At 46.9% G+C, this 27,077-nt stretch overlaps 1 protein-coding gene across 2 annotated transcripts in view; it reads right to left on the bottom strand.

The window, feature by feature from the left end:
* RARB (retinoic acid receptor beta) overlaps positions 1-27,077 on the bottom strand; it is a 183,730-nt gene that overhangs the window by 143,536 nt on the left and 13,117 nt on the right. For both annotated transcript variants that reach the window (XM_061134609.1, XM_061134608.1), the window contains exon 2: positions 5,337-5,485. Coding sequence is in view for 1 of the 2 variants with exons in the window: in XM_061134608.1 (XP_060990591.1) it covers positions 5,337-5,485 (149 nt within the window). In the remaining variant the exon portion in view is untranslated. The remainder of the gene's footprint in view (positions 1-5,336; positions 5,486-27,077) is intronic.

A 27,077-nucleotide genomic window follows, 5' to 3' on the forward strand; every position in this document is an offset into this window, starting at 1 on the left:
GAAGAGCCAGTTCATTGGAAAAGACCCTGATGCTGGGCAAGATTGAGGGGAGGAGGAGAAGGGGGTGACAGAGGATGAGACGGTTGGATGGCATCACCGACTTAACGGACATGAGTTTGAGCAAGCTCTGGAAGAGAGTGAAGGACAGACGAGCCTGCCGTGCTGCAGTCCATGGGGCTGTAAAGAGTCGGACACGACTGAGTGACTGAATGACAACAACAGATTATAAAATATATCCCATCAACGTCTCCAAAGCAAACCAGGTGTTTCTGGAAATAGCTGACTTATAAGGAAACTGCTCGTCTCTGGCTCTGGGCGATAAGGAGGTGGGAGCTGAGCGGGGATGAGGGGTGGAGGAACAGATAGGAAGAGTGGTCCTGAAGCTGTTGCCATGGAGACCGGGCAGGCAGGAAAGGGACGCAGCTGTCCTAGGCCCACAGTCCACTAGAAAGAGCTGATGCCACCTTTGGCATGAATGCTTTGGGCCATCAGCTTCTGAATTTCAGAAACTGGATGGGCTTCCCAGGTGGCGCTAGTGGTAAAGAACCTGCCTGCCAATGCAGGAGACATAGGAGACACTCAATCCCTGGGTTTGGAAGATCTTTTGGAGCAGGGCATGGCAACCCACTCCAGTATTCTTGCCTGGAGAACCCCATGGACAGAGGAGCCTGGTGAGCTGTAGTCCATAGGATCGCAAAGTCAGACACGACTGAGCGGCTAAGCACACACTCGAGATACGACCTATCACCATGTACTTTTGCAGAGATCAGGAAACTAGGCCGAAGGGCCAAACATGGTCTACGGCCTGTTTTTGTAAATAAAGTTTTACTGGAACACAGCCAGGCCTATTTGTTTACATAGTGTCTGTGGCTCCTTTCATGCAACAACGGCCGAGTTGAGCAGCTGTAACAGAAACCATACGGCCTCTGAAGCCTGAAATATTTACTGTCTCCTCTTTACAGAATCAATGTGCCAACTCCTGTCCTAGTGTAATCAGTGGAGGTTCCAAGTACTGGCTAGGTCTTAACCTAAGGCTTGAAGGAAAGAGGCAGTGTTTATTTGTGTACAAGGGAACAGGGAATTTCTGAAAGAACATTACAAGAAAGAATACTAGGATCATAACCGACGTTACAGTACTGTGTGCAAAAGTCACCATAACTCGTTAACGACAGTACGAAACAGTAAGTAAGCATATACACTGCTTACGATGTGCCAAGTGCATGCTTCACAGTAACTCATTTTATATTCACAACAGTATTACAAGGTGGTGATCTTATTATCTCCGTTTTTCCCACTGAGAAAAGAGAGAGACAGAGAGAATTAAAGATGCTTGCCCAAGGTCACAAAACTAGAAAGCAACCTAGCTAGGAGTCAAATCCTGGTCTTCTCACTTTAGATCCCATGCCCTTTGAAAGCTACAAGTATGCAAATATAAAATGTGATGAAGGTCAAAACACACAAATTCTAGCTATGAGCAATGGAATTGTTTCTTAAAGACAGCTGAAAATCAGCTTTACAACTTTATACTGTTACACCTCCTCAGCTAACTACACCACATGTTCATTTTATGTACTCTTGGTCCCCTGTAAAAATTTTATGCACCCTTTGTCCCCTGTAAAAATTTGCCAACACTTAGCTGGAAATCCCCTAAACGGGACATCCCTGTGGGACAGCTAGTGGTTACGTTGCCACGGTGATGCCAAGTCAACACGCAGCCTCTGGCCATTCCCAGAGGTAGCCCATGGCCCGTTCATCACCTTCTGAGGCCGATTCTGCCACTTGGTCCCTTGGGAGACAGAGGTTCTCTCCCCGAAACAATAGTCAATAAGGTCACTCTGGTCACGACAGGCAGGAGTCACGGTGGCTACTCCTTCTTAAAGGTACAAATTGGATTCTGTTTGGGAATCCTACTTTAGAGCAAGGGCTTCCAGTCTAGAGCTGCGATCCTTGATCTCCAGGCAAAGGGTGGGCCCACTCTTACAGGTCAGCTGGGGGCCCCTGGGGTCTGCCTGCTGGGAGCCTGAAACGGCACCAGGCAGGGGGCCCGTTATAAACGACCAAACTGTGGTTTGTTTGAGAAGCTGTTTCTTGACTCATTACATTATTATTACAAGGGAGAGAGTCCTAATAGTCTTCAGTAATATTAACTCTATCAGACTGACAGAGCTGACACTGATAAACGTCTTTTAGAAGGCATTTTGGCAATATGTTTAAGCCTTAAACCTGGAGAAGGAAATGGAAACCCACTCCAGTGCTCTTGCCTGGAAAATCCCATGGATGGAGGAACCTGGTGGGCTACAGTCCATGGGGTCGCAAAGAGTTGGACACGACTGAGCGACCTCACTTATACTTTCTTTCACTTTAAGCCTTAAAAATGTACAGAGCCATTGACCTAGAAATTCCACCTCTACTAATTTATCCTAAGTAAATTATCAGAGATAAACAAGAAGGCTATTTACCAAAGCATTATTTATAGTAGAGAAACACCGGGAATACCTCAGTTGTACAATAGGGGATTCATTAGATAAATTGTGATGTACCATAAACCACTACATTAACTGTATAGCCTTATAAACTATGCAGTTGTTTACATTTTGGTCATGAAAGATTATTAAATTTAAAAAGAAAGTCAAAACCAGTGTACAATATAAAATTCTATTCTGGTGAAAAAAAAAACAAAAACCAAAAATAACAACGTGCATATAACTAATAGAAAACAGGTTTAACAGGGGTTTCTCCCCCAGGGTAGAACACTGGTTATTTTAATGTTCTATTTTTTTTTTTATACAATAAACTCTGCACTGTACTGGTCATTCTTAAAATGAAAACAAAAGTTATATTTCATTTTTTTAAAGTGCACTGTACTGGTCATTCTTAAAATGAAAACAAAAGTTATATTTCATTTTTTAAAGTTATATATTTTTTCTTTGGTGGTTACATCATACTTTTGGCTTCTTAAGCTTTTCAGTTCTATGAATTTTGTCACTATATCTTCCCAGCAAGCCAAAATGCAGACCAGTCTTTCTCAACAAGCAGGGGGCAAGGCGGCCCACGCTTTCAGAGAACCACTCATAGTTTAAAGCTATGGTGGGCTTAATCCTTAAGCTGGACAACTGGCTGGCCAGCTCACCTGACCTTATTGGGCTTACTGTTCTTTACTGAAAAGATACACCCCAGCAGGACTCTGAACAGCTTTCCCAAGCTCATCAAAGTTGCTTGTACTGGTCCAGGCCTTGTTTATGTTGGGGTTTTTCCTAAAAAGAGTCAGAATCCTGTGCAGGAGGTCAGAGAACTAGCTGACTAAGAGCTGATTAAAACAGCTTGTCCTTCAGAGATTGTGAAACAGCTTAACACGTGGGCAGGGCCCTGGGATCTGGCACAAGAAGACACGCGGGCTCATTTCTTTTCCCAGGGCAGAAAGGGAGCAGGTGAGCGGAGTTACAACAGCCCTCATGAAGGTTTCTGGACAGAAGGTGACAAAGTTTTTTTGAAATAAAGGAGTGTCCTTTCATTTAACTTTCAAATGAACACTAGAAAATGATGTATTTATGCATTGCACAACACTTGGACAGAAGGAACTGGGGTTCTCTGAACCCTTCCCAAATCTCAAGATAAATTTCAGTAGGTTCAGCGAGGGGTTACCAACATTCAGCAGTACTTCGAAGCAAAAAGCTTCACGTTCCACCCAGCTGCCAGCTGGCCACCATGCTCACTGCCGTGCCCACCCTATCTAAGGCTGCGGGAGGAAGTGGCCTTCCTTTCACGCCAACGTGATCCCAGAGAAAGAGATGTCCCTCAGGCTGTAATGAATTTCCCCAGGCGGGCCTCACCCTGCAAACGAATACATGCTTATTCAAATGACTTGAGAAGGAAGGAAGGGTCATCCAATCTCTTCGCGGGGCTGATGCTTGGGTGTTTGCTCATGTGGCTCTTCTGGCGGCCAGCTGTGGGTTAGTCGCAGCTGCGGTTGGGGTCCCGGGTCCCCCCACCGCATGTATTCCCAGGCCAGCAGACACGCAGTGTGGTAGACGCAACATACAAAGACCCCATTGGTCCTTCCTCTGTGTTTCTGCCTCTCATCTTGTGTCTTGGCCACTCCTTGGGCTGAGAGGTTGAGTTTATGTTCCCACCTCTTGTGTTAACAGGCTGGGCTTCTGACCTGCTCTGGCCAACACCAGAGCGTGTCAGGAGCGCTCAGAGCCTACGCCTGTGGGCCTCCGGAGGCCTTGAGCAGCCTGGTGCCCTCTTCTGGAACCCTGCCCGTGAGAATAACCAGGGCCAGCCCATCGGGAAGGGAGCCCCCCACCCCTCAATGGACAGCACCCTCAGAAGCAGAGCCAGCCGGCTAACCTGCAGCTGATCCAGTCCACGAGAACACCGCCAGAGGAACTTGGCCGAGAGCACTGGCCCATGAGTTGCAAACCAAAGAAAAGGCTGTGGTCTCAAAGCCATGCCATTTCAGGGTGGTTTATCACAGACCCCAAGCACACAGTAAGTACTCATTCTTATCAGCCAAAGACAAAATGCCTTGGAGCACCTGGGGGGCTGCGGGGTGGGGAGTTGGGGGGCCGGGGGGCTGTAATTCTCCATATTAAACAACACACCTGAACTGCCACCAGTGAGAACAGAAATTAAGCCGTGTATCTAGCGAAGGGCTTCAAGACAGACACAAATCCTTTGAAAGACTGTCTGTGGGTGAGTTGGATCTGCCTATGAAGTCATTCTTTGTTTCTTCTCTCTCTTTAAAAAAAAGTAAGAAGCTCTTTCACTCAATTAAGCCTGTTGGACTCGATTACGACTGTCTAGTTTGATTCAAAGCAGCCATAGAGTCTCTGACACATGTTCAGCCTCCACGACTCCGTAGGCTGGAATTTTAAATCCAGCTCCCCTGAATTTATGACACACACACAGTAGCAAGTCCCCACAGGCTGAAAATCAAACTGTAATTCAAAGGCCACAGGGCTGAGGAAACAGCCAGAAGATAAATCCCAATTTCAACCTTGGATTCTCTGCAAGTTGATTCAGGGGACTGTCAGTCATATTTAAAAATAAAATAAAACTACAAAGACACCAGACGGCGTGTTCTAAAGAGAAATAGGGTGATGCTTTTCAGGACGCCTTCAAAAGGCTCTTGTTACCTGAAAAGAACTGCTACGGGTTATTTTGAGGGCCCTGGAACATTTGGCTTCCATCAGTCATCTGGAGAAGTTACTGCATTTTTAACTAATGAGCTATATAAGGAAGAAATGAAACCATCAAACACAGCCCAGACCTCCAGGCTGATTGGAGAGGCCGGGACAGATGTCGAGGCGTCCCAGACCTGGGGCTGAACTCACCTTACAGCCCTCGCAGGCGCTGACCCCATAGTGGTAGCCCGACGACTTGTCCTGGCAGACGAAACAGGGCTTGTACACGCGGGGCGGCGGAAGCGGAGACGGGGGGCTCGGGACCAGTTCCTCGGAGCTGGTGCTCTGGGTCTCAATCGCTGTGGCGGAGAGGCGGAGGGGGAGAAAAGCGAGAAAACACAGTTCATTACTTTTTCCCCAGTGGGTTCACAGGCCTCCACCCCCAATTCAGCTATAACATCGCCAGGACAGGCCCACAAGGCCAGCTGTCAGGGTGGGCACCACAGGGGCACTCTACCTCTGACGTGGGTCTCTGCGGTTTACAAAGCAATCCGCATGTCTCTCTCACTGGCAGAACGCTTCGGCACCGAGAGGGAGGTCATGTTATCACCGTTTTACCCTCGAGAGAGACAGCATCTCAGAGGAGCGCAGTGACTCATCCCAAACCAACAGGGCCGTGGTGGAGCCAGGACACAAAGTCAGATGCTCACACCGCACACTCAGGGCTCTTTCGGCTCGGGTTCCCCCAGCTTCCAGTTTATTTAAGAGTCTCAGGAATGACCTGCTTGACCCTGCAGTAACTTAACCAAAAGTAAGTCTCCTCAGGGCAAAGGAAGACAATGCCCTAGCCAGCCATCCGACAATGGAGGGGGTCTTCAGCTCGGGGCCAGAGCTGAGCGTCACGAACAGTAACGGGGGCGAGATCTTTGCTCTTCAGGGTCCCCCTTGGACCAGCAGATCAGCATCGCGTCAGAGCCAACTAGAAAGCGATGTCATCAGGGTCCAGCTCAAGCCGGTGGAGTCAGTGTGTGTGTGCGCGCGCTCAGCCATGCCTGACTCTTTGCAACCCCTTGGACTGCAGCCCGCCAGGCTCCTCTGTCCATGGGATCTCCCAGGCAAGAAGATGGGAGTGGGTCGCCATTTCCTCCTCCGGGGGATCTTCCTGACCAGGGATTGAAGCTGGATCTCCTGTCTCCTGTTACTGGCAGGTGGATTCTTGACCCCTGAGCCACCGTGGAGTCAGATCTGCATCTGAACCAAACCGCTGGGTGACTGAATGGACAAGTAACGCTTGAAGATCACGGCACTGCATTAACAGACTGATGCTGCTCTTTATTCCAGATTTACCAACAGGGGACCCCCATCTCATTATCTAACCATCCCAAATCCATGAGAAATACAAACTTACAGAATTTCAACCCCCCAGTATTCTCCCACCCCCACCCTGCAGATACATGCTGAAAATCAAAGCAAGACGTGGCCCTATTTCTATTACGGGCAAAACTGCTCATAAAGGATGATGGAAGTAGGGAAGTGACTGAAAGTGGTCAAATAATGTTCCAGAATCTTCCACGGTCCAACCACTTTACAATATTCAGTGTATTTCTCAGAGTCTTAAACTTCCCGTTGTTTCACTGTTCATCATCTTCCAGACCAGCTATTCTACTGACTGGATTGTCTTGTAGCCCAGCTTTCAGCAAGTCAACTCAGCCCTCCTTCCTACACGTACTGCTCAACCATCCCTGTCTGAGATCCTGCCACCAGGCTAGCCTAGCGATCAGCCAGCATCTCCCACCTCAGCTGCTGCAGAAGCCTCTGCACTGGGCTCCCGGGCCCGCTCTCTTCTAGCCTCAGGTCCATTCTGCAAACCCACAGTCAGACAGCTGCTGCAAAGTTAAGACCAATCCTCTCCCTAACCCGCACAAAGCCCTCCAACAGTCACTGGTGACAGCAAACTCCTTGCTATGTGTTCAGCAAGGCTCTTCCTGATACGGTGCCTTAGTGATGACATTGGATGCAATGATCATCCTCCTTGACTGACCTCTAAACAGTTGCTTTCTGTTCCATCCCTTGAACAGGCCGAGCTCTGGTGTCAATTTTATGGGTATTACACTAAGCATTCTCTGTATCTGGAAATTCTGAGACCTTCATACGTCTCGTGGCTCTTCTCTCCTACATTTTAGAGCAGATGTCAGCTCCTCACAGATGGCTTTTCTAAATAAAAGACCCCTTCCCACTCTTGGTCACTGTACCTCATTTTATTTTCTACAACACCCTAACTAGAGTCTAAATTTAGAATGTCTGTGCACACCATTTTATATTCTGCCCGTGCTACCCCACAAGTATGGGTCTGGGAAAACCAAGGAACTTAGATGAATTGTTTACAACTCTGCTCCAGGCCTACAAGAGGTTCTGGCACATCGTAGGTGGGTAATCGATAAATATTCGATGAATTAATACATGAGCTTTTCCACTTTTCCTTCTTTGTCTTCATTCCAAGCCCCAAATGCCCCTCTAAGTTGTTAAATAGTAAAATTAGAAACCAAATAGCTTTCAAATACTCATTTGCTTCCTTTAAAAGTAATTAATTATCCCTTTGGAAGAGAATCAACTATAATTATAGTATTTTCATAATTCAGAAGAATCTTGGAATGAATTCATTAGCGCTGCGCAGGTCTAGTAGATAAATCTAGTATAGTCTTCCCTGGGTAGCTTGGCACAATCGCAGCACATGTTGCATAGGAAGGTTGCCATTTAAGATGTCACAAAAGCTCATCAGATCAGCTATCAAGCCACAGATACAAAAGGATGCCTCACACTAAGCTAATCGGCTTCACCGAAGGCAAACGAGTCATAATGGCATCCACAAGAAAACAGTACAAGATGATATACCACTGTTCGCTAAAAATCTAGGGAAACAAATACAGAATAAGCTACAAGGATACAAGAAGCTTCCATGGTGGCTCAGTGGGAAAGAATCCACCCGCAACGCAGGAGACGCGGGTTTGATCTCAGGGTTGGGAAAGATCCCCTGGAGAAGGAAATGGCAACCCACTCCAGGATTCTTGCCTGGGAAATCCCATGGACAGAGGAGTCTGGAAGGGTACAGTCTCGGGGTCACAAAGAATCGCACATGTCTTAGCAACTTAACAACAACAAGAAGGACTAAAAATAACAAGGATACAACATAGGGAACAGAGCCAGTATTTTATAACTACAAACGGAACATAAACTTTAAAAATTGTGAATAGTGTACATCGAGTGTACCTCTGTAACTTACACAATATTGGACATGAACTGTATTTCAATCTTTAAAAAACCCAAGATACTGCTGCTGCCCTTGTTACTACTGTCGTTACTGGGTGTCACTGATCCTGAGTCACCATTGATTATAAGATGCAGTTATTCCACATTATCATTTAAGAAAGACAGGGTACTGCCAATTAAATTATGATCCATGAGTGCTTGTGAGACACGGCCCGATTTCAAAGAAGTTAACCAATTAAAAGCTTCTGGAGCCCTGGGTGGGGGTGGGGGGGGAGGAGAAAAAAACCTAAGAAAATAAACCCATACAGAATTACCCAGAATCCTTTCCCTCGGAGAAAATTACTGTTATCTTGGCATCTGTCCCTCAAAACATTTCACCGTGAATGTAAATGCTTTTGGTTTATTCTAAAAAGTGGAATTACACTGTAGATTCTGTTTGCAACTTTAACTTACTGTGTCATGAGTTTGTTTCATTGTCAATATTCTTTCCCACTAAACATTCCATCATGATGAATATCTTTGTAGCCAATCTCAGCACATCTCTGACTATGTCCTTAGGATAAATTCTCAGAAGTAGAATCATTAATTCAAAAGGTATGGTTATTTTGTTGTTTCTAGAGGGGCTGTGTCAACTTACACTCCTAGATATCAATGGGAGTGAGTCCGCCCCTAAGTGCCTCCCAGAACTTTCTGATTGGTTTTATCTGTGTGTCTTTACTTCCCCTCAAGGGACCAAGCTGGGTCCTCACCACGACCATCAACCCTGAGTTGCGTGCAGTGTGGGGAGAGCGTATTTTAACGTCCCACTGGCTCATGTAGAACAGTTAATCTGGCTCGTTTAGCAAAGTTGTAAATAGAGTTCTGCTAGGGCTGGACTCAGCTGTCAGAGCCGCCTCCTAAATTTTGGAAGTGGGTGTAATTTCCATAAATACGCTGCTTCAAATTCATGTGTTGAGAGCATCCAGCATCTCTCCCTCCCAAAGAGGGGAAACAGAACTTCAGGCAATCCAACCCCAAGCATCTTTGGCAAAGCACCTGAAAGGGGCGCGACCTTAAAATCCTGAGACATTTCACGAAAAGGTCAGGAAAAGCCTTTCCAGTGGAGGAGAGTCACTTATGACCAGAGACTGAATCAGAAGTCTTTTTCTGAACAATTGTACAGATGAAAACGTTCTATTTGGAAGCAATCAATAGTGAATGCCGTGGACTTCTCCTAACACTGCGGTGATTTCACCAGCAGTGCTATGAACTTTTCCATATTTGTACAACGGATGCTCATGTGTTTAATTGTTTAATTCCCTGAGCGGCTGTAACATGCCAAGCGTATGTTATATGCTACGGACGGTACATGGTGTAATCCCTTAGCCCTGACAACTTTGGCCCAATACAGAGTAAACTAACAATTAGAAATATAATACAGTGGTTCTCGAATTTGGCTGTATGTTAGAACTACCTGGGGAGCTTTAAAACTTCCTAGTGCTTAGGCTGTATCTATGACCGATTACGCCAGAATGCCTGGGAGTGGGAGCCAGGCATCAGCGCTTTTTAAAAAAATATTCCCAGGTGAATCCAAATTGCAGCAGTTTGGGAACCACAGATAAATGACATATCAGAGAGGGCTATATAAGCCTTATTCAGCTCAGAAAAATCATGGGAGTCTTCCCAGAGGAGGTGACCAGGCTGTTTTGAAGAATGAATTGATTCTGCTGCGGTTTGCAATGTGAATCCTACAAATGCCATGCATGCATCCCACACAAACATAAATAGAAAAGACTTATATGTCACAAGAAACAATGATCTTTGGAAAAAAATTCCCATTGGTGGTAAAGAATTAACTGACTGTATATAGTCAAACTTCTCCTCAAACTGGATAATCACTGGTCTCTCACGTTCTCCGTGTGGCCCACCAGACTGAGAACAACACGAAGCAAAAAAAGAAAAATCTCAGTGGTCCGTCAGCCTGCCAAAGCTGGCTTTAAGCAAACAAGCCAACACAAGCTCTAGAATTACAACAAGGATATGGCATCAATATAAAAGCGGATTTGAACTTCAAGGCAATCTCTGGTTTTTTCGGTAACACAGCAAAAACATAAGTTTGGCCAAGTTTTACTAGTGCTCCTCTTCCCCCATTCTCCCCCCTTTATTTCCACCGCAGAGAAGACAGCGGGGAACGGGCCGGGTGGGCAGCCCACAGCTCCCTTAGTTCTGGTGTTGAAGATAGCTACCGAGTGCCTAGCCATTGATCTGCTCCCTGTCATCCTGCTTAAATCAATAATCTATTAGTCCCTTTAAATGAGAGTTAGATTCATCAAATGCCCTTGAGAGGCCTCAAACATTCTGTTCCTTATTCCGGGCAAGCACAATCAGTCTATGGAATGATAAAATTTTTGCTCAAAAACTCTGCAGGCTCAGCAGACAACGTGTCCTGTGTTAACTCATTCAGCGATGTCAGGCAGGCCAGAGAACGCAGTTTTTAGACTTCCCAGAGGGGAGAAAGAGGCTGGTTGTCATTCAATAAAACACCAGCACTCCAGCCATCCTGTGGGGATTTCAGTTTGGGGAAAAGCAGCCTTTGAGGACTCATCCGGACCTGCTTCTCCTTTATTTCCCTGCTTTTCCTTTATTTCCCTGCTTACCTATTGTCCTGTGCAGTTTTGGCAGGTGGCTGCCTCCCCAACAACTGCAGCCTCCAGGGCGTCACCCAAACTGCACACCAGACCGGCTGTCAGGGAACCACCAAAGCGGGAACTTTCGTGCTCGGGCGAGGTGGACGTTTGGCTTCACGGGATCCTGCCAAGAGCAGAGTCAGCACCAGAGGTGCTCCGGGGCCTTCCCCAGGCTGCCAAAGGAGATAGCTGACCCACACCTGCACTGACAGAAGCTTCTGGCCCATCTCCTAAACCTCTCCGTTCCCGCCACGCAGAGGAGGCTGTCACTGGGGCAAACACATCTAGAGGCACCTTCCTTGCAGAAAAGCCCCACAAGTCTTGATTGCCTTCATACTAACCCTCCAGGTGCGTCTGGGCCACCATCAGCAGCAGACCTCTGGGGGTGAGGAAGGCTTGTGCTTTAAATGAGTGATTTTCAGACTGTCTATGGTAAATGACCATTTCTTTTTTTTTCCTTCATAGATTGATAGTAATAAAAGCAAATCTCGAGGGGGAAAAAGATACAAAATGAAATCTCCAGGAAAAAAGGAATTTCAGAAAAGATGCTCAAAACACAAGCTACAAGTTAAAATGAGGGGGGGAAAAAAACCGATTTTTTTTTCGAGACATAAAATTACTCTTGTCGAATTGCTGGACAAATTTCTAAACACCTGCTCTTGCTGCCTCATTCCTCCAGGACTGGCAAGGGGCCGAAGCTGGCACTGTGAGAAGCACAGTTCTGAAGGACTCCAAACTCCGAGGTGGTTTGCAGACAAAACAAAAAACAAACGAAACGAAATCTACACCGACCAGATTCTGCACAAAAGCAGAATACCAGCATTCCCAAATGTCACAGCTTTCTTAAACAGTCACAACTCTGGAGGTTTAATTCACTCCAAAAAAAAAAAAAAGCAAAAAAAAAAATAATAATAATAATGCCATTGCATGTTAAGAGGACTTGGTGCTTATAACTTAACTCACCTGAGAAAACACAGTATAAAAGTCCTTGTTGTTACAACACACCTGAGTGTCATTTAAACACACGGAAAGCTTCTAACAATAGCTCCCTTCACAATTCCTAACATGCTTGGCATTCTTCTAAAGGTTAGATTAGTAGCAGATAACATTTTAAAGAGAAGGCCCAGTATACTGTTTTTTTTTTTTTTTTCTTTGTGAGAATTAATTTACAGCTGGCTAAGCCATGTTGACAGGCTTCAGGATTTTACGTTGGGCCTGATTAGACGCGGGCGGGGCAGGCATCCCACGTTATGAAAGTTTTGCTTTTTTTACTAGAACCTTCGATGATTAAGACAACATTTTAATGCACTCTCTGGGCAGCCGAGCTTTAAAAGAAAAAGAAAGGAGTTGTAAAGCAAAAGGCATTTCCTGCATGGCCCCCGGGGAATTTTGAGCCCCGAGCTCCGGGACCCGGTGGGAGGGAGTCATTTCAGCTAATTAAGGGAGAAGCGCAAAGTGTTGCATTTGGTCAAAACATTCAGTTGGGTTTCATTTTTGTTGGCACCGAAGAGAGCCAGTCTGGATTTCCCCCCCTCCCCTTTTTTCTGTGGATGCACTGCAGGATCGCAAGGCCCACAGCTCACATACATTAGGGAGAAAGTCAAAGGAAACGCCAAAGTTCAACCAAAGTACAAGTAATTAGAACCAGATTCTGCGCTGCAGACGTGTACGCATGCGCGCGCGCGCACGCGGGCCTTCTTTTAAATTATTATTCTTTACACGTGAGCGCGGGGGACCTCGGTGCGGCCGCTCATTTAATTTTCCAGTGGGGGTGGGGGCGGGGTCTGCTTTTAATCATCTTTCAGGGAAAGCGGTTTGTTTCCACACTCGAGGGATTTTGCAAATCTGTGAATCGCATTTTGAAAATTAGGTGATTGCCAAAGAAAAACTCCGGTTTGGAACGGTCTTGCCTCGCTCCGCTGCTGGCTTTGTTATCCCTAAGCAGCTCCGAGATCAGTCCCGGGTCTGGGGAAGGGGAGGGGAGGTGGCGGGGGACGCCGGGGCGGCTCCGGCAGCCTTGACTCAGTGACCTGCCCGTGACCCTGAAGGAGCGTGTGCTTGCCCGGGTCGCCCGGGATGCTGGCCCAGGGCTGGGGCTGGCGCCCTGAGAACCGCTGCAGTTCTCACCGCGCGGGCAACAGGTGCTGAGCACAGGCAGGAGACCAGAGGGGCGGGGAGGACTTTGATTTTCTAGCCCTTACAGAAAGGCTGGCCTTCCGAGCTGCGGCACCTGCCTCGGCACCGCCCGGAGCCCGGTGGAAGACGAGACTCCCGCGCGCCCCGCCCCAGAAGTGCCTGCCGAATGCAAACAGGCGTGTTAACAAGAGCCCCAGATAATTCCCAGGCCTACCAGCAACATCAGAGCCACCCGGACATAAAAACGCCTTGTTACTGTCCTAACCTCTCCGGAATCCCAAACAATCTGCTGAGTCAATTTGGCACCGGGACTGTGCCGGCTTCGCCTTTGCTCAGGTCCGCCCCGAACACTCCCCTCCTTGGGCAGTTAGTACATTATTCAGATCTCCAGGCTGCCACTGTGTTTATGCTCACCGGAAGCCTGCATCTTCTCCCACGGAATTTTGGCAGTGGGTTTTAGCTGGCGGAGGGGGGTCAGAGTTGGAGGGAAGAGCTGAACTAACAGAACCTACCATTTACTGAGCACTTACTAAGTGCCCAGGGCTGGGCTAAGTGTTTGTAACTAAGGCAGAACCGCATTGACTCCGCCCCCAGCCCCCGGGGGAACGGAGGGGAGGGCCCCCGAAGTCGGCGCCTTAGCATCCCAGAAATTTAAACACAAGACTATTAGTTTTACAAGAGATTTAACTGGCTGAATACTCTTTGTTTTTTAATATTTTTTTTTTTAATGTGGACCATGTCTAAAGTCTTTAGTGAATTTGTTACAATATTGCTTCTGTTTTATGTTTTGGTGTTTTTTGACCAGGAGGCACGTGGGATCTTAGCTCGGGGAGCAGGGATGGAACCCACAGGCCCTGCATTGGAAGGCGAGGTCTTAAACTGGACCTCGAGGGTAGTCTCCATATTCCTCTTGTTTCATTCAAACCCACAGCTTTTAAAGCTTTTTAACCCACCTCCTTTATCTCCTTCCTCTGCTAGGAATATCACTAGGTGTGGTCCGCTAGGGCCTATTTACTGGCATTGTAGAACTGCAGGGTTGGGTACCTCCCTTTCTTTTAATTGATAGTTATAATTTTCCAAACACTGACTTGAATCAAGACATGGTTAAATTTGACAAGATAGTTTAGGCCTTATCAAAAGAGCGACTTCCCTGGTGGCTCAGATGGTAAAGCGTCTGCCTACAATGCAGGAGACCCGGCTTCAGTCCCTGGGTCGGAAAGATCTCCTGGAGAAGGAAATGGCAACCCACTCCAGTATTCTTGTCTGGAAAATCCCATGGACGGAGGAGCCTGGTGGGCTATAGTCAGTCCGTGGGGTCGCAAAGAGTCGGACACGACTGAGCGACTTCACTTTCACTTTATCAGAGAGATGGGCTGAGGATCCACTGATCTTCCTGTTCTGCAGCTACATCTGCCTGGGCTCTTGGCCAGCAGCAGAAATTATTCCTGGGACTGACTCTTACCATGGGAAGAGCTGTCATATTCTCCTAAGGGACTATGACACATTGAACACCTACCTTTCATTTTTATAATATGCTTTTCTTGCTTCAAGGAACATAGTCGAAAATTATCTCCTAGGTTGTTTTAGGTGACGTTTGTAACAGACGATGCTTTAGATCACTATTTTCTAGGACAGAATAAGATAGCTTGTGACAGGTTCAAATAAATTCTCTCTTAAAATCACTTAACGCCCGACACATCTAACTACTTATTAATGATGTGAACAGAGAGGCATCAGAAATGGAAGGCGTGAACGCAACAAACGCGAGACCCAGTCTCTGGAGTCAAGTACAGATGAAGCTAATTGCCTCGCAATACGAAGGTCCCTGAAGAGTTAATCTCCACACCAAATGAGTCACTCTCATATTCTACTTCCAGTCAGGATTCCCATAATTCTTAAAAAGCAATTACTGCACTAACAAATGACATCCTATTATCTGTTCAAATTTCTTACACCCACAGTGAATTAAAACAAGAGCATTAAAATGTATATCATCTTAGATATACAGTTATTTGTTTATATCCCATAAATATATTTGAAAATCACACTGATACCAGCCTTACAGAAAAGTAATAAGGGGAGGATACTTTGGGGGAAGAGTTTTAAAAGAGGACATTTTGTCACAGGGAAATTTCTGCCACTCTTCCCAGCTCTGAGTAAGTTCAAGGGTTAAGACACCAGAATGTAGCCAACCCATCTTTTGCAACAAAGTAATGCTGTACTTGCTGGGTCACCATTTGCTGCAAAGAAGTGTTGTTGTTGTTGTTATATTTTGTTGTTATTTTACAGGTATACACTCATATTAGTGGCTTCAGAATAACTTGGAAACCAATTCAATCCTCATCATCTGGGTTTTCTTGTTTCCTAAAAAGAACTAACATGCCCTGAACCTGCAGAAAACCGTGTGAGGAAGTGATGGGAAGGTCATGCGCTTTGCTGCCAGAACCACCTGGCTGGGATCCCTCTTCTGCCACTTATTAATTTAGTGACCAGAGAGTTTTCTTTCCTTCTCTGTACCCCAGTGTCCTCTTGAACACTGCAGATAATCCTAAAATTCCTGCTGGTGAAAGAGAGAGTATGTTTGCAACTTGCCTGGCACAGTGTTCAGTAAGTGATGGTCAACCTGGACCTCCACATCCGTCCACTTTTCCCTCCATCTTTTTTAATGTTGAACAGTGGCTCTTAACTAACACTGATTTTTGCCCCCTAAGAGATAGTTGGCAAGGTCCGGAGAGATTCTGGCTATCATAATTGGCGGCAACTTCAGGCGTTTTTTGATTACAGCCCAAGGATGTTACCGAACATCCCACAGTGTACCCCATGTTCACAGAAGCACTCTCCACGATAACCAAGAAATGGGGGCAACCTAAATGCCGATAGAGGAATGGATAAAGATGTGGCACATATATATATATAATGGAATATTAGTTGGCCATAAAAAAGAATGAAATAATGCTATTTGAAGCAGGTGGTACTAGTGGTAAAGAATCCACCTGTCAACGAAGGAGATATAAGAGATGAGGGTTCAGTCCCTGGGTTGGGAAGATACCCTGGAGAAAGGAATGGCTACTCACTTCAGTGTCCTTGCCCGGAGAATCCCATGGAGAGAAGAGCCTGGTGGGCCACAGTCTGTGGGGTCAAAAAGAGCTGGACACAACTGAAGTGACTTAGTACACACACACGCAGCAACATGATGGACCTTGAGATTATCATATGTGAGTGAAGTAAGTCAGAGAAAGACAGATACCATAGGGTACTGTTTATATGCGGAATCTAAAAAAATGGTACAAAAGAACTTATTTACAAAAGAGAGAATTGCAGATGTAGAAAACAAAACTTACGGTTACCAAGAAGGAAAGAAGGGAGGTGGGATAAACTGGGAGACTGAGATGACATATACACACCATTATATATAAAATAGATAACCAGTAGGAAACTGCTGTTTAGCACAGGTCACTTTCACGCAAAACTCTGTAATGATCAATATGGGAAAAGACTCTAAAAACCACAGATCCACTTTATATATATACACATGTTTATATATATACACACATATTTACATGTGGAATCTTAAAAAAAAAATTAGTACAAATGATGGTCAGGTTGGCCTCAGTTTCCTAATCTGGGAAATGGGGATGACAAGCGTGAATAGCACAGTGCTGGGTTCACACCAGGTAAACCACAGAACTCTGCATTTGAGTGTTTGTCAGAGTATCTGGGAGCAGGTGGGCGAGCCATGTCTTAATGTGACCAACACCTTAGACGACAGGAAACTGTCATCCAGGCAAACAAGACCCATAGGACGATATTGACAGAGACACTCATGGAGCCAGTACCGCGGGGCTAGTAGGTACCACCCCCTGTTCTAAGCGTTCGACGTGTATTAATTCATTTGACCCCCCACAATGGGTCTATGAGTGAGCTTGCCTTTATTTCTAGAAAATGCTTCCCGGCAAGACACTGGAGGTGTGGACTGGGGCGGGAACTTGCGCGAGGTCCTACAGTGGGGAGCAGATAGGCAGGAATGGGCAGGCACGTGACTTGGGTTCAAGAGAACGGGTGTGACCCCGGTGCTGGCCGAGGACGGGACACTCACATCCTGTCTTGTGATCCTGCAGAACTTCTTTGGCCGGACGCTGGCAGAGACCCTGGCAGCAAGTTTGAGACAATATTAGACCACGTCAAGCAGACCCATGCCTAAGGACCGAAAGTTAAAGTAGAAAACTAAAGCAGAAAGAAGCCAAAGGGACAGCAAGAATGCACTTGCTCCTTTCCAGTCAAAGCGGTGCGGCAGGAAGTCCCCTAGAAGCAAACCCATGGGTCAGGAGGCACGCACATCGCAGATTGGAACCCCTCCCTCACCTTCCCTGCCGCGAAGGGGGGCAGGGTGGAGCGGCTCAGGCGCGGGTCCGAGGGCCTGTGACTCCGCGAGCAACTCCGGCCACACGTGGCTCGCCCACCGCCAGCTCGGGGCTCGGCCGGGAGGGGCAGAGGAGGGCTCCGGCCCCCTCCCTGGGCAGTGGCTCCCTTTCCTGCCAGTGGACCGCTTCCTCTTCCTGACCCAGGATGTAGCTGGCACAAGAAGGGAACCCGAGGCTGTGTGACGGCTCTGCTGTCCCTGTCTGTCCCTGTCTGCAGGTTCGGGATGCCTTCAGGAGGGCTGGGTCTCCCGGGAGGACCGGAGCGTGGGTGGCGACCGGAAGCACCCCGCAAAGCTTCTAGCGGATGAACGCAACGACTGAGCTAGTGAGGGAGACGGCCACACACACCAGCTCCAAGGGACGCAGCACTGGGGGTATTTCGTTTTCATAGGTGCTTATGTTTCTACATGGAATGTTCACATTAGAGAGATGCTCTAACATGGGTGATTTTTCTTCATCCATAACAGTGATTCCTCACTGTTTCTTCCTGTGAGAGGGAAGAGGGCGTCAAAGTGCTCTCCTTTGCGTTCTTAAAAAAGAAAATTGCTGTGGCTTCCCTGGTGGTACAGGGGTGGAGGACCCACCCTGCAACACAGGCAACACGGGCTCGATCCCTGATCCAAGAAGACCCCATGTGCCGAAGAGCAAGTAAGCCCACAGCGCAACTGCTGAGCCCGCGCGCTCTGGAACCCTGGCGCCCTGGAACCTCCGCGCTCTGGAACCCACGCGCCGCGCTCTGGAACCCCCGCGCTCTGGAACCTCTGTGCTCTGGAACCCACACACTGCACTCTGGAACCCCCCACACTCTGGACCCCACTAACCCTAACCCCGCTCTGGAACCCACACACCACCAGAGAGAGTCGCTGTGCCATAAGGAAAGATCCTGCAAGATGTCACGAAGATCTTGACAGCTGAATAAACAAATAAATAGTAAAAAAAAAAAAAAAAAAAGAAAGAAAGAAACTGCTAAACAAACTTATGGTTACCAAAGCGGGAAATGTGGTGTGGAGAGATGAATCAGAAGTTTGGGATTAACACACACACACTGCTGTAAGCTTCCCAGGTGGTGCTAGTGATAAAGACTCCACCTGCCAACGCAGGAGACAGAAGAGCCACGGACTTGATCTCTGGGTTGGGAAGCTCCCCTGGAGGAGGGCACAGCGACCCACTCCAGTCTTCTTGTCTGGATAATCATGGACAGAGGAGCCTGGCAGGCTACAGTCCGTAGGAGTGCCAACAGTCAGACACGACTAAAGTGACTTAGCACACATGAATCACTGTCTATTAAACAGACTACCAACAAGGACCTACGGTAGCGCCCAGGGAACTCTATACTCAGTATTCTTTAATAACCTACATGGGAAAAGAATCTGAAAAAGAATGGACGTATGTATAACTGAATCACTTTGCTGTCTATGTGGAACTAACACAACATTGTAAATCCACCATACTCCAATATAAAATAAAAAACAAAGAGAGACAAAAAAAAAAAAAACAAAAAACCCTTCACATAAACACTCAGAATAATGTTGGACCAAGTATCTGGGCACCCCATGGCACCCCAGGCAAGCTGACGCATAAAATGAACCACTATGATTTTCTTTTCGAGATGATGAAAGTGTTCTAAAATTAGATAGTGGTGGTGGTTGCACAACTCTGTGAATATATTACAACCCACTAATTGTATACTTTAAAAGGCTGAACTGAATGATATGTAAATTAAATCTCAGTAAAGCTTTTTTAAAAAAAGAAATTGGTGAGGAAAACTTGAAAAAATAATTTAAAGAAACTTTTACCACCTGCGAGAAGGCCTCAAGGCTCAGGTCTTTTGGGATATTCCCTTCTTCAGGGAACTTTCCATCTTGACAGACAAGCTGAGGCAGGTGGTTAGAAATGTGAACTTTGAAGCCTGCTGGTCTGGGTTCAAATCCTAATTCTCCTAGCTGTGTGACTTTGGGCAAGGTCCTTACTGTCTCTGAGTCTCCACTTCTCCTTGTAAAAACTGACAGCATAGCCCTCACCGGATCACCGTGCGCATTCAGTGATGAATCACGGTGAAGTACTGGGCCCAGCGCCTGTCCCCAGGCCCTTCAAGCAGAGTTACCATCACTATGGGATCAGGGGCTCATGCTGTGCTGATCAACCTCAACACTCTTCACCTCCCATCGCCCTCCTCCACAGCGCTCGCAAGTCTTGATATGCTAAGAACAGATAGTGCATGTTAACGCCTATCTATGCAATCCAGAAAAATGGTACGAACGACCCCATCCGCAGGGCAGGACGTGGAGAATGGACTTGCAGATGCAGCGGGGGCAGGAGAGGGTGGGACGGATGGGGAGCCCAGCACTGACATGTGTGCACAATCAGGTGTAAAACCGCTGGCGGGAAGCTGCTGTAAGCAAGGGAGGCTCAGCCCAGCGCTGGGTGATGGCCTGGGGGGCGGGATGGGGGACGGAGGCTCCACCTGGAGGGGAGACGTGTATGTATAGAAATATGTATTTGCTGACCCTGATGCTGGGAAAGACTGAAGGCAAAAGGAGAAGAGGGCAGTAGAGGACGAGATGGCTGGCTGGCATCACCAACTCCATGGACATGAGTCTGAGCAAGCTCCGGGACAAAGTGAAGGACAGGGGAATCTGGCCTGCTGCCGTCCATGGGCTCGAAGAGTCGGACGTGACTGAGCCACTCAAGAGCAACAGGATACTTATAGCTGATTTTATGTACAGCTGAAACCAACGCAACATTGTAAAGCCATTGCTCTCCAATTAAAACAACAACAGAAGTCTTGATACGCTGCCCCTTCCTTCCATCGTCCCTCCGCACGCGGTCCTCCCCGGGCTAAGAGGAGCGGAGCACCGTGCCAGCCTGACTCCTCACCCTCCCACTCCGGTGTGGCTTCCACCCAGCTCTGCGCATCACCCAGATTCATGTGCACAGACCCGGGAACAGCTTCCCGAAAGGCCTCCCTGCCACAGCGATCTCCATCAGCTTGACAGCCTTCCACGACTGCTTGAACCGAAAGTTCCAGCACTTTGGATGGGCCGCTGGGGGTGGGGGTGGGGGTGAAGACGGACGGTCCCTGTGATTATGAGCCAGCAACATCCAAGTGCTGACATGTATTTATTGAGCAACCGGCAAGACCAGACACCATGCTAAATGCCGGATTAAAAAGAAGTTAGGAGACACTGTTCTCGGCCCACGCAGACAGGCAACTAAAAATACCAGACGGCAAAGATGGTCCCTGAGGCTGCCATGACTGGGCATGTCACCGGCACACAGAGGCTTCAGCTGCCTTGCCTTTAAATGCCCAGTGCCTGAAAGTACAGAGCAGGGGCCCAAGAGAGGTTGGTTGAAAACCGAGTGTAAGAATGAAATCTGTGTCGACATCCTTGCCAAGATATCCTGTGCACTATGGAATACAGGATGGCCGTTTCAGCCACCGTCAGCCGCCAGCAGCGCACCAGGTGATGCAGGACCCCAGGGGGGTTTTCATCACACCGCCTCCCTTGCTCCCCCGTGGCAAAAGTGAGCAGAAGAGCAGAGATCAGTATCATTAGCAGATTTTTAACCTCCATTATTCACAGAAGGGGGCTTCCCTGACAGCTCAGTTGGTACAGAATCCGCCTGCAATGCAGGAGACCCCGGGTTCGATTCCTGGGTTGCGAAGATCTGGAAATGGCAACCCACTCCATTCTTCTTGCCTGGACAATCCCATGGACGGAGGAGCGTGGGGGTCTACAGTCCATGGGGTCGCACAGAGTGGGACACGACTGAGCGACTTCACTTTCACTTTCATTCACAGAAGGAAACTGAGGCTTCCAGAAGGTCAGTGACTTGGCCGAGATCAGGGAGCTGGGGACCGTCGTGGTCCAGAACAGGCTTCCGGAATCCACCTAACATGATGATAACCGAGAGACAAGGCACTCATCTCTAGTCTAACTGTCCTACTGATTTTTTTTTAACGTTTTAAGACAAGATTAGCAAACTCTTTCTGTAAAGGACTAGACAGTAAATATCTCAGGCTCTGCAGGACACATGGTCTCTGTCACGGCCACTCAGCTCTGCGGCTTGCAGGGGAGCAGCTGCAGGCAAGTGGGTAAATGAGTAGGTGGGGCATGTACCAATAAAACTTTATTTACAAAATGGGTTGCCGCTCAGCTTTGGCTCCTGCTTTAAGATAAATAAAACTATTCCTTCCTAGAGTAAATGCACATGTAAATAAAATATATAAAATCCATGCTTTTCTTTGCTTCTAGGGTAAAGACAGAATATGATAGCCATATGTCACAGAGATGCGGGAAATATTTTAAGGATTCTAGCACTATGGTGTATACAGTATTTATATACACTATAAATGTGTAAGGTCTGCACATTTCCTTCAAAACTAACCTCATGTATACATTTTTATTAGTTAGGGAGGTCAATATGTCTATCGTAAATACATTTTAAAATTCCTTCCTACATATTTTGTCTATTGGGATTATTTATCATGCCCTGTTCTCTGGCCTAGAGCCAGGTGGAATATGGGAGTTTTAATACCTTTAATCCATTACATGGATTTTTTTTAGAGCTCTATAAGACAAAATAAAAAGCAGTCTCATGGTCATATATGCAATAAACCTGATATGCCACTTAATATTTCATGTTCCATTTTATATTTCACCTGTGATGGTTTCCAGCTCTGAACGTACAAAATGACATAATTTCTGCCATCTTTTAGCTCCAGCTTTTTGCTGTTGTTGTTTAGAGAACTCCTGACAATCCATAAACAATAAATTTCACTGCTGACTTTGAGGCATGATTACTATTTTTCCCCAACACTCTGAATAAGTCCTGAAATAAATGGTCGCTGACACATGTCTTCCAGGGTAGGGCACTGTGGATGTATTAGGCCGCGTGACTCTATTGAAAGAGGTGTGCATTTCTTTCTAGTTAGTATGCAGGCGGTCTCCAAAGAGGGCCTGCCCAGGGAGACCCACACCTCCAGGGAGCATCACATCGCTGGGTGGGGGTGGGGGTGGGGGTGGGGGTGGGGGTGGGCCCTCCCCCTTTAATCTGAGCTGCCACTTTGATTTCTTTTTGATCAAAAGGATATGGCAAGAGTAACACTGTGACATGGGAGGCAGGATCCGGAGAGGCTTCTGTCTGCATCTCCTGGAATGTTCATTCTGGGAGAAGCCCTGTGAAGAGCTTAGGGATCCCCACACTGTGAGGAAGCCCACGTCACAGGAGGGTGTGAAGAGAGAGGTTCGGACAGCCTCCAGCTGCTCCAGAAGCCTCAGCGGAGGACCCGGACAGGGCATGGAGAAGCCCACCACGAGCATCCAGCCTCCTGCAGCCGCAAGAGGGGTCCAGCTCAGCACTGCCTGCCTGCAGCCACAGGAAAGATCCCAAGGGATAAGGAGCCTCAGAAGGGAGTAACACGCTGGGTTTTAAGGCACACCTAACTGAAATTCCTTCTACGGTTATCATTAACTAAAGGTGACTTATGTGCAGTCATGAAGGGCCTGTGGGAAGAGCCCACCTCACTCTTTCAGGATCTGGGAGACAGTAATCTGACATCACGTTCACCGATGCATGTTCACTTTCCAGCCAGTTACAACAGCGATGGACTAATTCCATCTAAAAATAAGGAATTAGGAAGTTCCCTGGCAGTCCAGTGGTTAGGACTCCGAGGTCACTTCTGGGGCCCTGGGTTCATTCCTGGTTGGGGAACTGAGACCCTACAAGTTATGCGATGCCTCCAAAAAAAATTTTTTTTTTTAAACTAAAAATAATTAAGAAATTCTGGATAAAAAACAGCATGATAGTTGCTCATTTATGAATTCAAAGACTGTAATGGTTAAGATAGAACAAGGCTCTTAAAAAGTTTTTTAAAAAAAAGTCTACTGTAATGCAATGGGTCTATTCTCCAATTGCTTGTAAAACTCATTCATATCCACCTGAGCCCACATGTGAATACCACTTGCCTGTCACCTGCACACACCCTCTTTTATTTTGAGATGCAGATGTCTGCTTCTTGGGTCGTTATGTTTTTATTTGTTCCTCCAGGGGACAGACTGAATTCTCCTCCCTGCGCTGGACACTGCAATTCAAAATAATAGCAGAAAACCCTGCAGGTGACGGGCCAGAATACTCACTTGATACCCACTAAAGGAGGGTTTAGATCACTTGCTCTCAGTTACCTTTCGTGAAACATCTGTTTCATATGAGCCCGTTAAAAGTGCATACATCTGTAAATGATAAGCCCGTGTGTGCACATAATTTAATGAATTAGGACATAAAAAGGAATTGAACAGTAGGGGCACAGCAATTAGAGTAACTGCCCATTTTGTTAAAAATGTATTGTTTCCAGCTTTCACTTGAAAACCCTTTTATTATCCTGTGGGTTCTGAGTCTTGCAACCTCGCTCCGTCCCTCTCCTTACAAAGAAAATGGGGGTTTACTTCGCAGGTTGGCAGAGGGAAGGAACCCCGACATCACACAAACCTGAGAGGGGGACCGCACCCTGCTCTCTCCTGCCTCACAGATCCGGGTGCCCGAACCGCTCTGTCTGGGGAGTCTCATCTGTAGAAGGGAGCCACCAAAAGCGCCTTTCTCGTCAGGCTGTTGTGAGGATGAGGGGACAGAACTCATTTTACGCTCTTGGCATAATATGCAGGTAATACACACTTCATAAATATTAACTATGATGATGGTGGTTGTTTAATAAAAAATCAGTCACAACCTGAAACCATCTGAGGGGAAAAAAAACCTTGGTTCAGAAATTTCTCTTGACGGGACAGACTTGTGGTTATCAAGGGGGAGGGGTGCGGCGAAGGGAAGGATTGGGAGTTTGGAATTAGCAGATGCGAACCACTGTATATATTAATAGAACAGATTAAAAAGCAAGGACCTGCTGTACAGTATAGGGAACCACATCCAATATCCTGTGATAGCGTAATGGAAGAGACTAGGAAAAAGATACACAGACACATATACACACACATACATATACACACACACACATATACAGAGAGAGAGACATACACACACACATACACACATATATACATACACATATACACACATACACACATATACATAACACACACACATATATACACACATATACACACATGCATACACACATATACACACACGCACACATATATACACACATACACATACACACATATACACACACATATACACACATACACACATATATACATACACACATATAAATACACACACATATACATACACACATATACACACACATACACACATATACACACACATATAAACACACACACATATATAGACACACACATATACACACACATATATACACACATACATATGCACATACACAGACACGCACACATATACATACACACATATATACATACACAGATATATACACACACATACACACACATATATACACACAGACACACAAATACATGCGCACACATATACACACATACATATGCACATATACACAAACATATACACATACACACACATATATACACACACATACACATGTACACAGACATACACACACAGACATATACACACATATATACAAACACATATACACACATACATACACACATATACACACGCATACACACACATATACACATACACACATATATACATACACACATACACACATATACACACATACACATATATACACACATACACACATATATACACACACGCACATATACACACATATACACACATATATACATACACACCTATACATACACACACACATATACATACACACACACACATATATATAGGGCTTCCCAGGTGGCACAGTGGTAAAGAACCTGCCTGCCAATGCAGGCAGATTCAGGAGACCCAGGTTTGATCCCCGGGTCAGGAAGATCCCCTGGAGAAGGAAATGTTAACCCACTCCAGTATGTTTGCCTGGAGAATCCCACTGACAGAGGAGCCTGGAGGGCTACAGTCCATGGGGCCGCAAAGAGTCGGACATGGCTGAGCACACACACACACACACACACACACAGCACCCTGCTGTGCCGCAGAAATTAACCCGACTTCGTAAATCAACTATATTTCAAGAAAACAACAATTTTAAAAGCTTTTCTTGACGGTTGACTTGGTCTTACTTCTGTTTAATTTCTTTAGCCCCTTTCTAGGGATGAACAGAAAAAGGAAGGGAGGGAGGTGTGGCAAGGTGAGCGGGAAGGACGATCAGAAATTCTGCCCCAGAGACAGCGGAGTGAGTGCCAGAAGCCCACGGAAACACCCCCCTCTCACGTCTGCAGGCTGGTTTTCCAGCTGGCGTTTTCCGTAAGGGCTTGCCTTCACGGCCAGCGTGGGCCTCCCGAGTCCTAGGCACCCTCTCACGTTTGCCTCAGGTGTTTTGAGTGACCCTCAGATATACAAATAAACGAAAGCAGAGGCCACCACCCGAGACGTTCTGGGTTTCCAGTCCGTCTTCCCTGAACCGTATTCAGATCCCTCCCAAGGACGTCCTGTGCGCCCGGCGCTGCTTTCCCGAGCAGCGCAGACACGTGCAGAAGGCGCTCTTGAGAGAGAGACCAAGGCATTTTCTAGAACACACACTGAGGCGTCCACAGAGCACAGTCTGCTATTCCTCTGCCTCCCTGCTATTCCTCTGCCTCCCTGCAGTTCAACATGCTTAAGCAGAGTTAAAACCAGCTGGAAAAGGCTGGAAGAGACGGCGTCCACTTGAAAACCACGCAGGCGTGGAGTGCGGGGCCTGAACTCGTCCTTTCCCTCGACAAGACTGCTGCAAGGAGCGGCATTCAAGCCCAGTCCACAGGGATTCTGGGCAAGTCTTGGTTGAGCTCTGCAAAACGCGCGTGAGCAAAGTAAGTGCTAAGTCTTTGGCAAGCCCCGGGAAAAACAGTTCCACCCAGAAGGAAAACAAGTAAAACAATGACTGAAATCACAGCCCTCCAATATTCTGTTTACATTCTCCTGCAGTCCATTTACGGGCTGCATAACGAGATAATTGGAGCTCCTGAACGGCAATAGAAGAGGTGAATAAAGGCTGAAGGAAAAGGGAAATAAAGAGAATGTACAAATATTGAAAAAATAATAATAGCTGAGTGTACAGGGCTGTGTCGTTCAATGCAGTAGCCACTAGCCACATGTGGCGACTGAAAGTTAATTTAACTAAAATTAAATACAATAAAAAATTCAGTTCCTCAGACACATCAGCCACATTTCAGGTGCTCAACAGCCCCACGTGGCCAGCCATCACTGTGTCAGAAACAGAATTACAGATGGCTCCCATCCTCGCAAAAAATCCTACCGGAGAGACCAGGTAACCGGGACCTTAAGGGGTGACATGGCTGAACACCTGTATCCACTGACTTAACCACGGTTAACTGAGGGCTGATCAGGTGCCACACGAGCTGTGCTGACAGCCTGCTCTTGTGCTGGGAGGACAGAGGTGAAGGGCA

The sequence above is a fragment of the Dama dama genome, chromosome 32 (assembly GCF_033118175.1).
Source record: "Dama dama isolate Ldn47 chromosome 32, ASM3311817v1, whole genome shotgun sequence".
Taxonomy (NCBI): domain Eukaryota; kingdom Metazoa; phylum Chordata; class Mammalia; order Artiodactyla; family Cervidae; genus Dama; species Dama dama.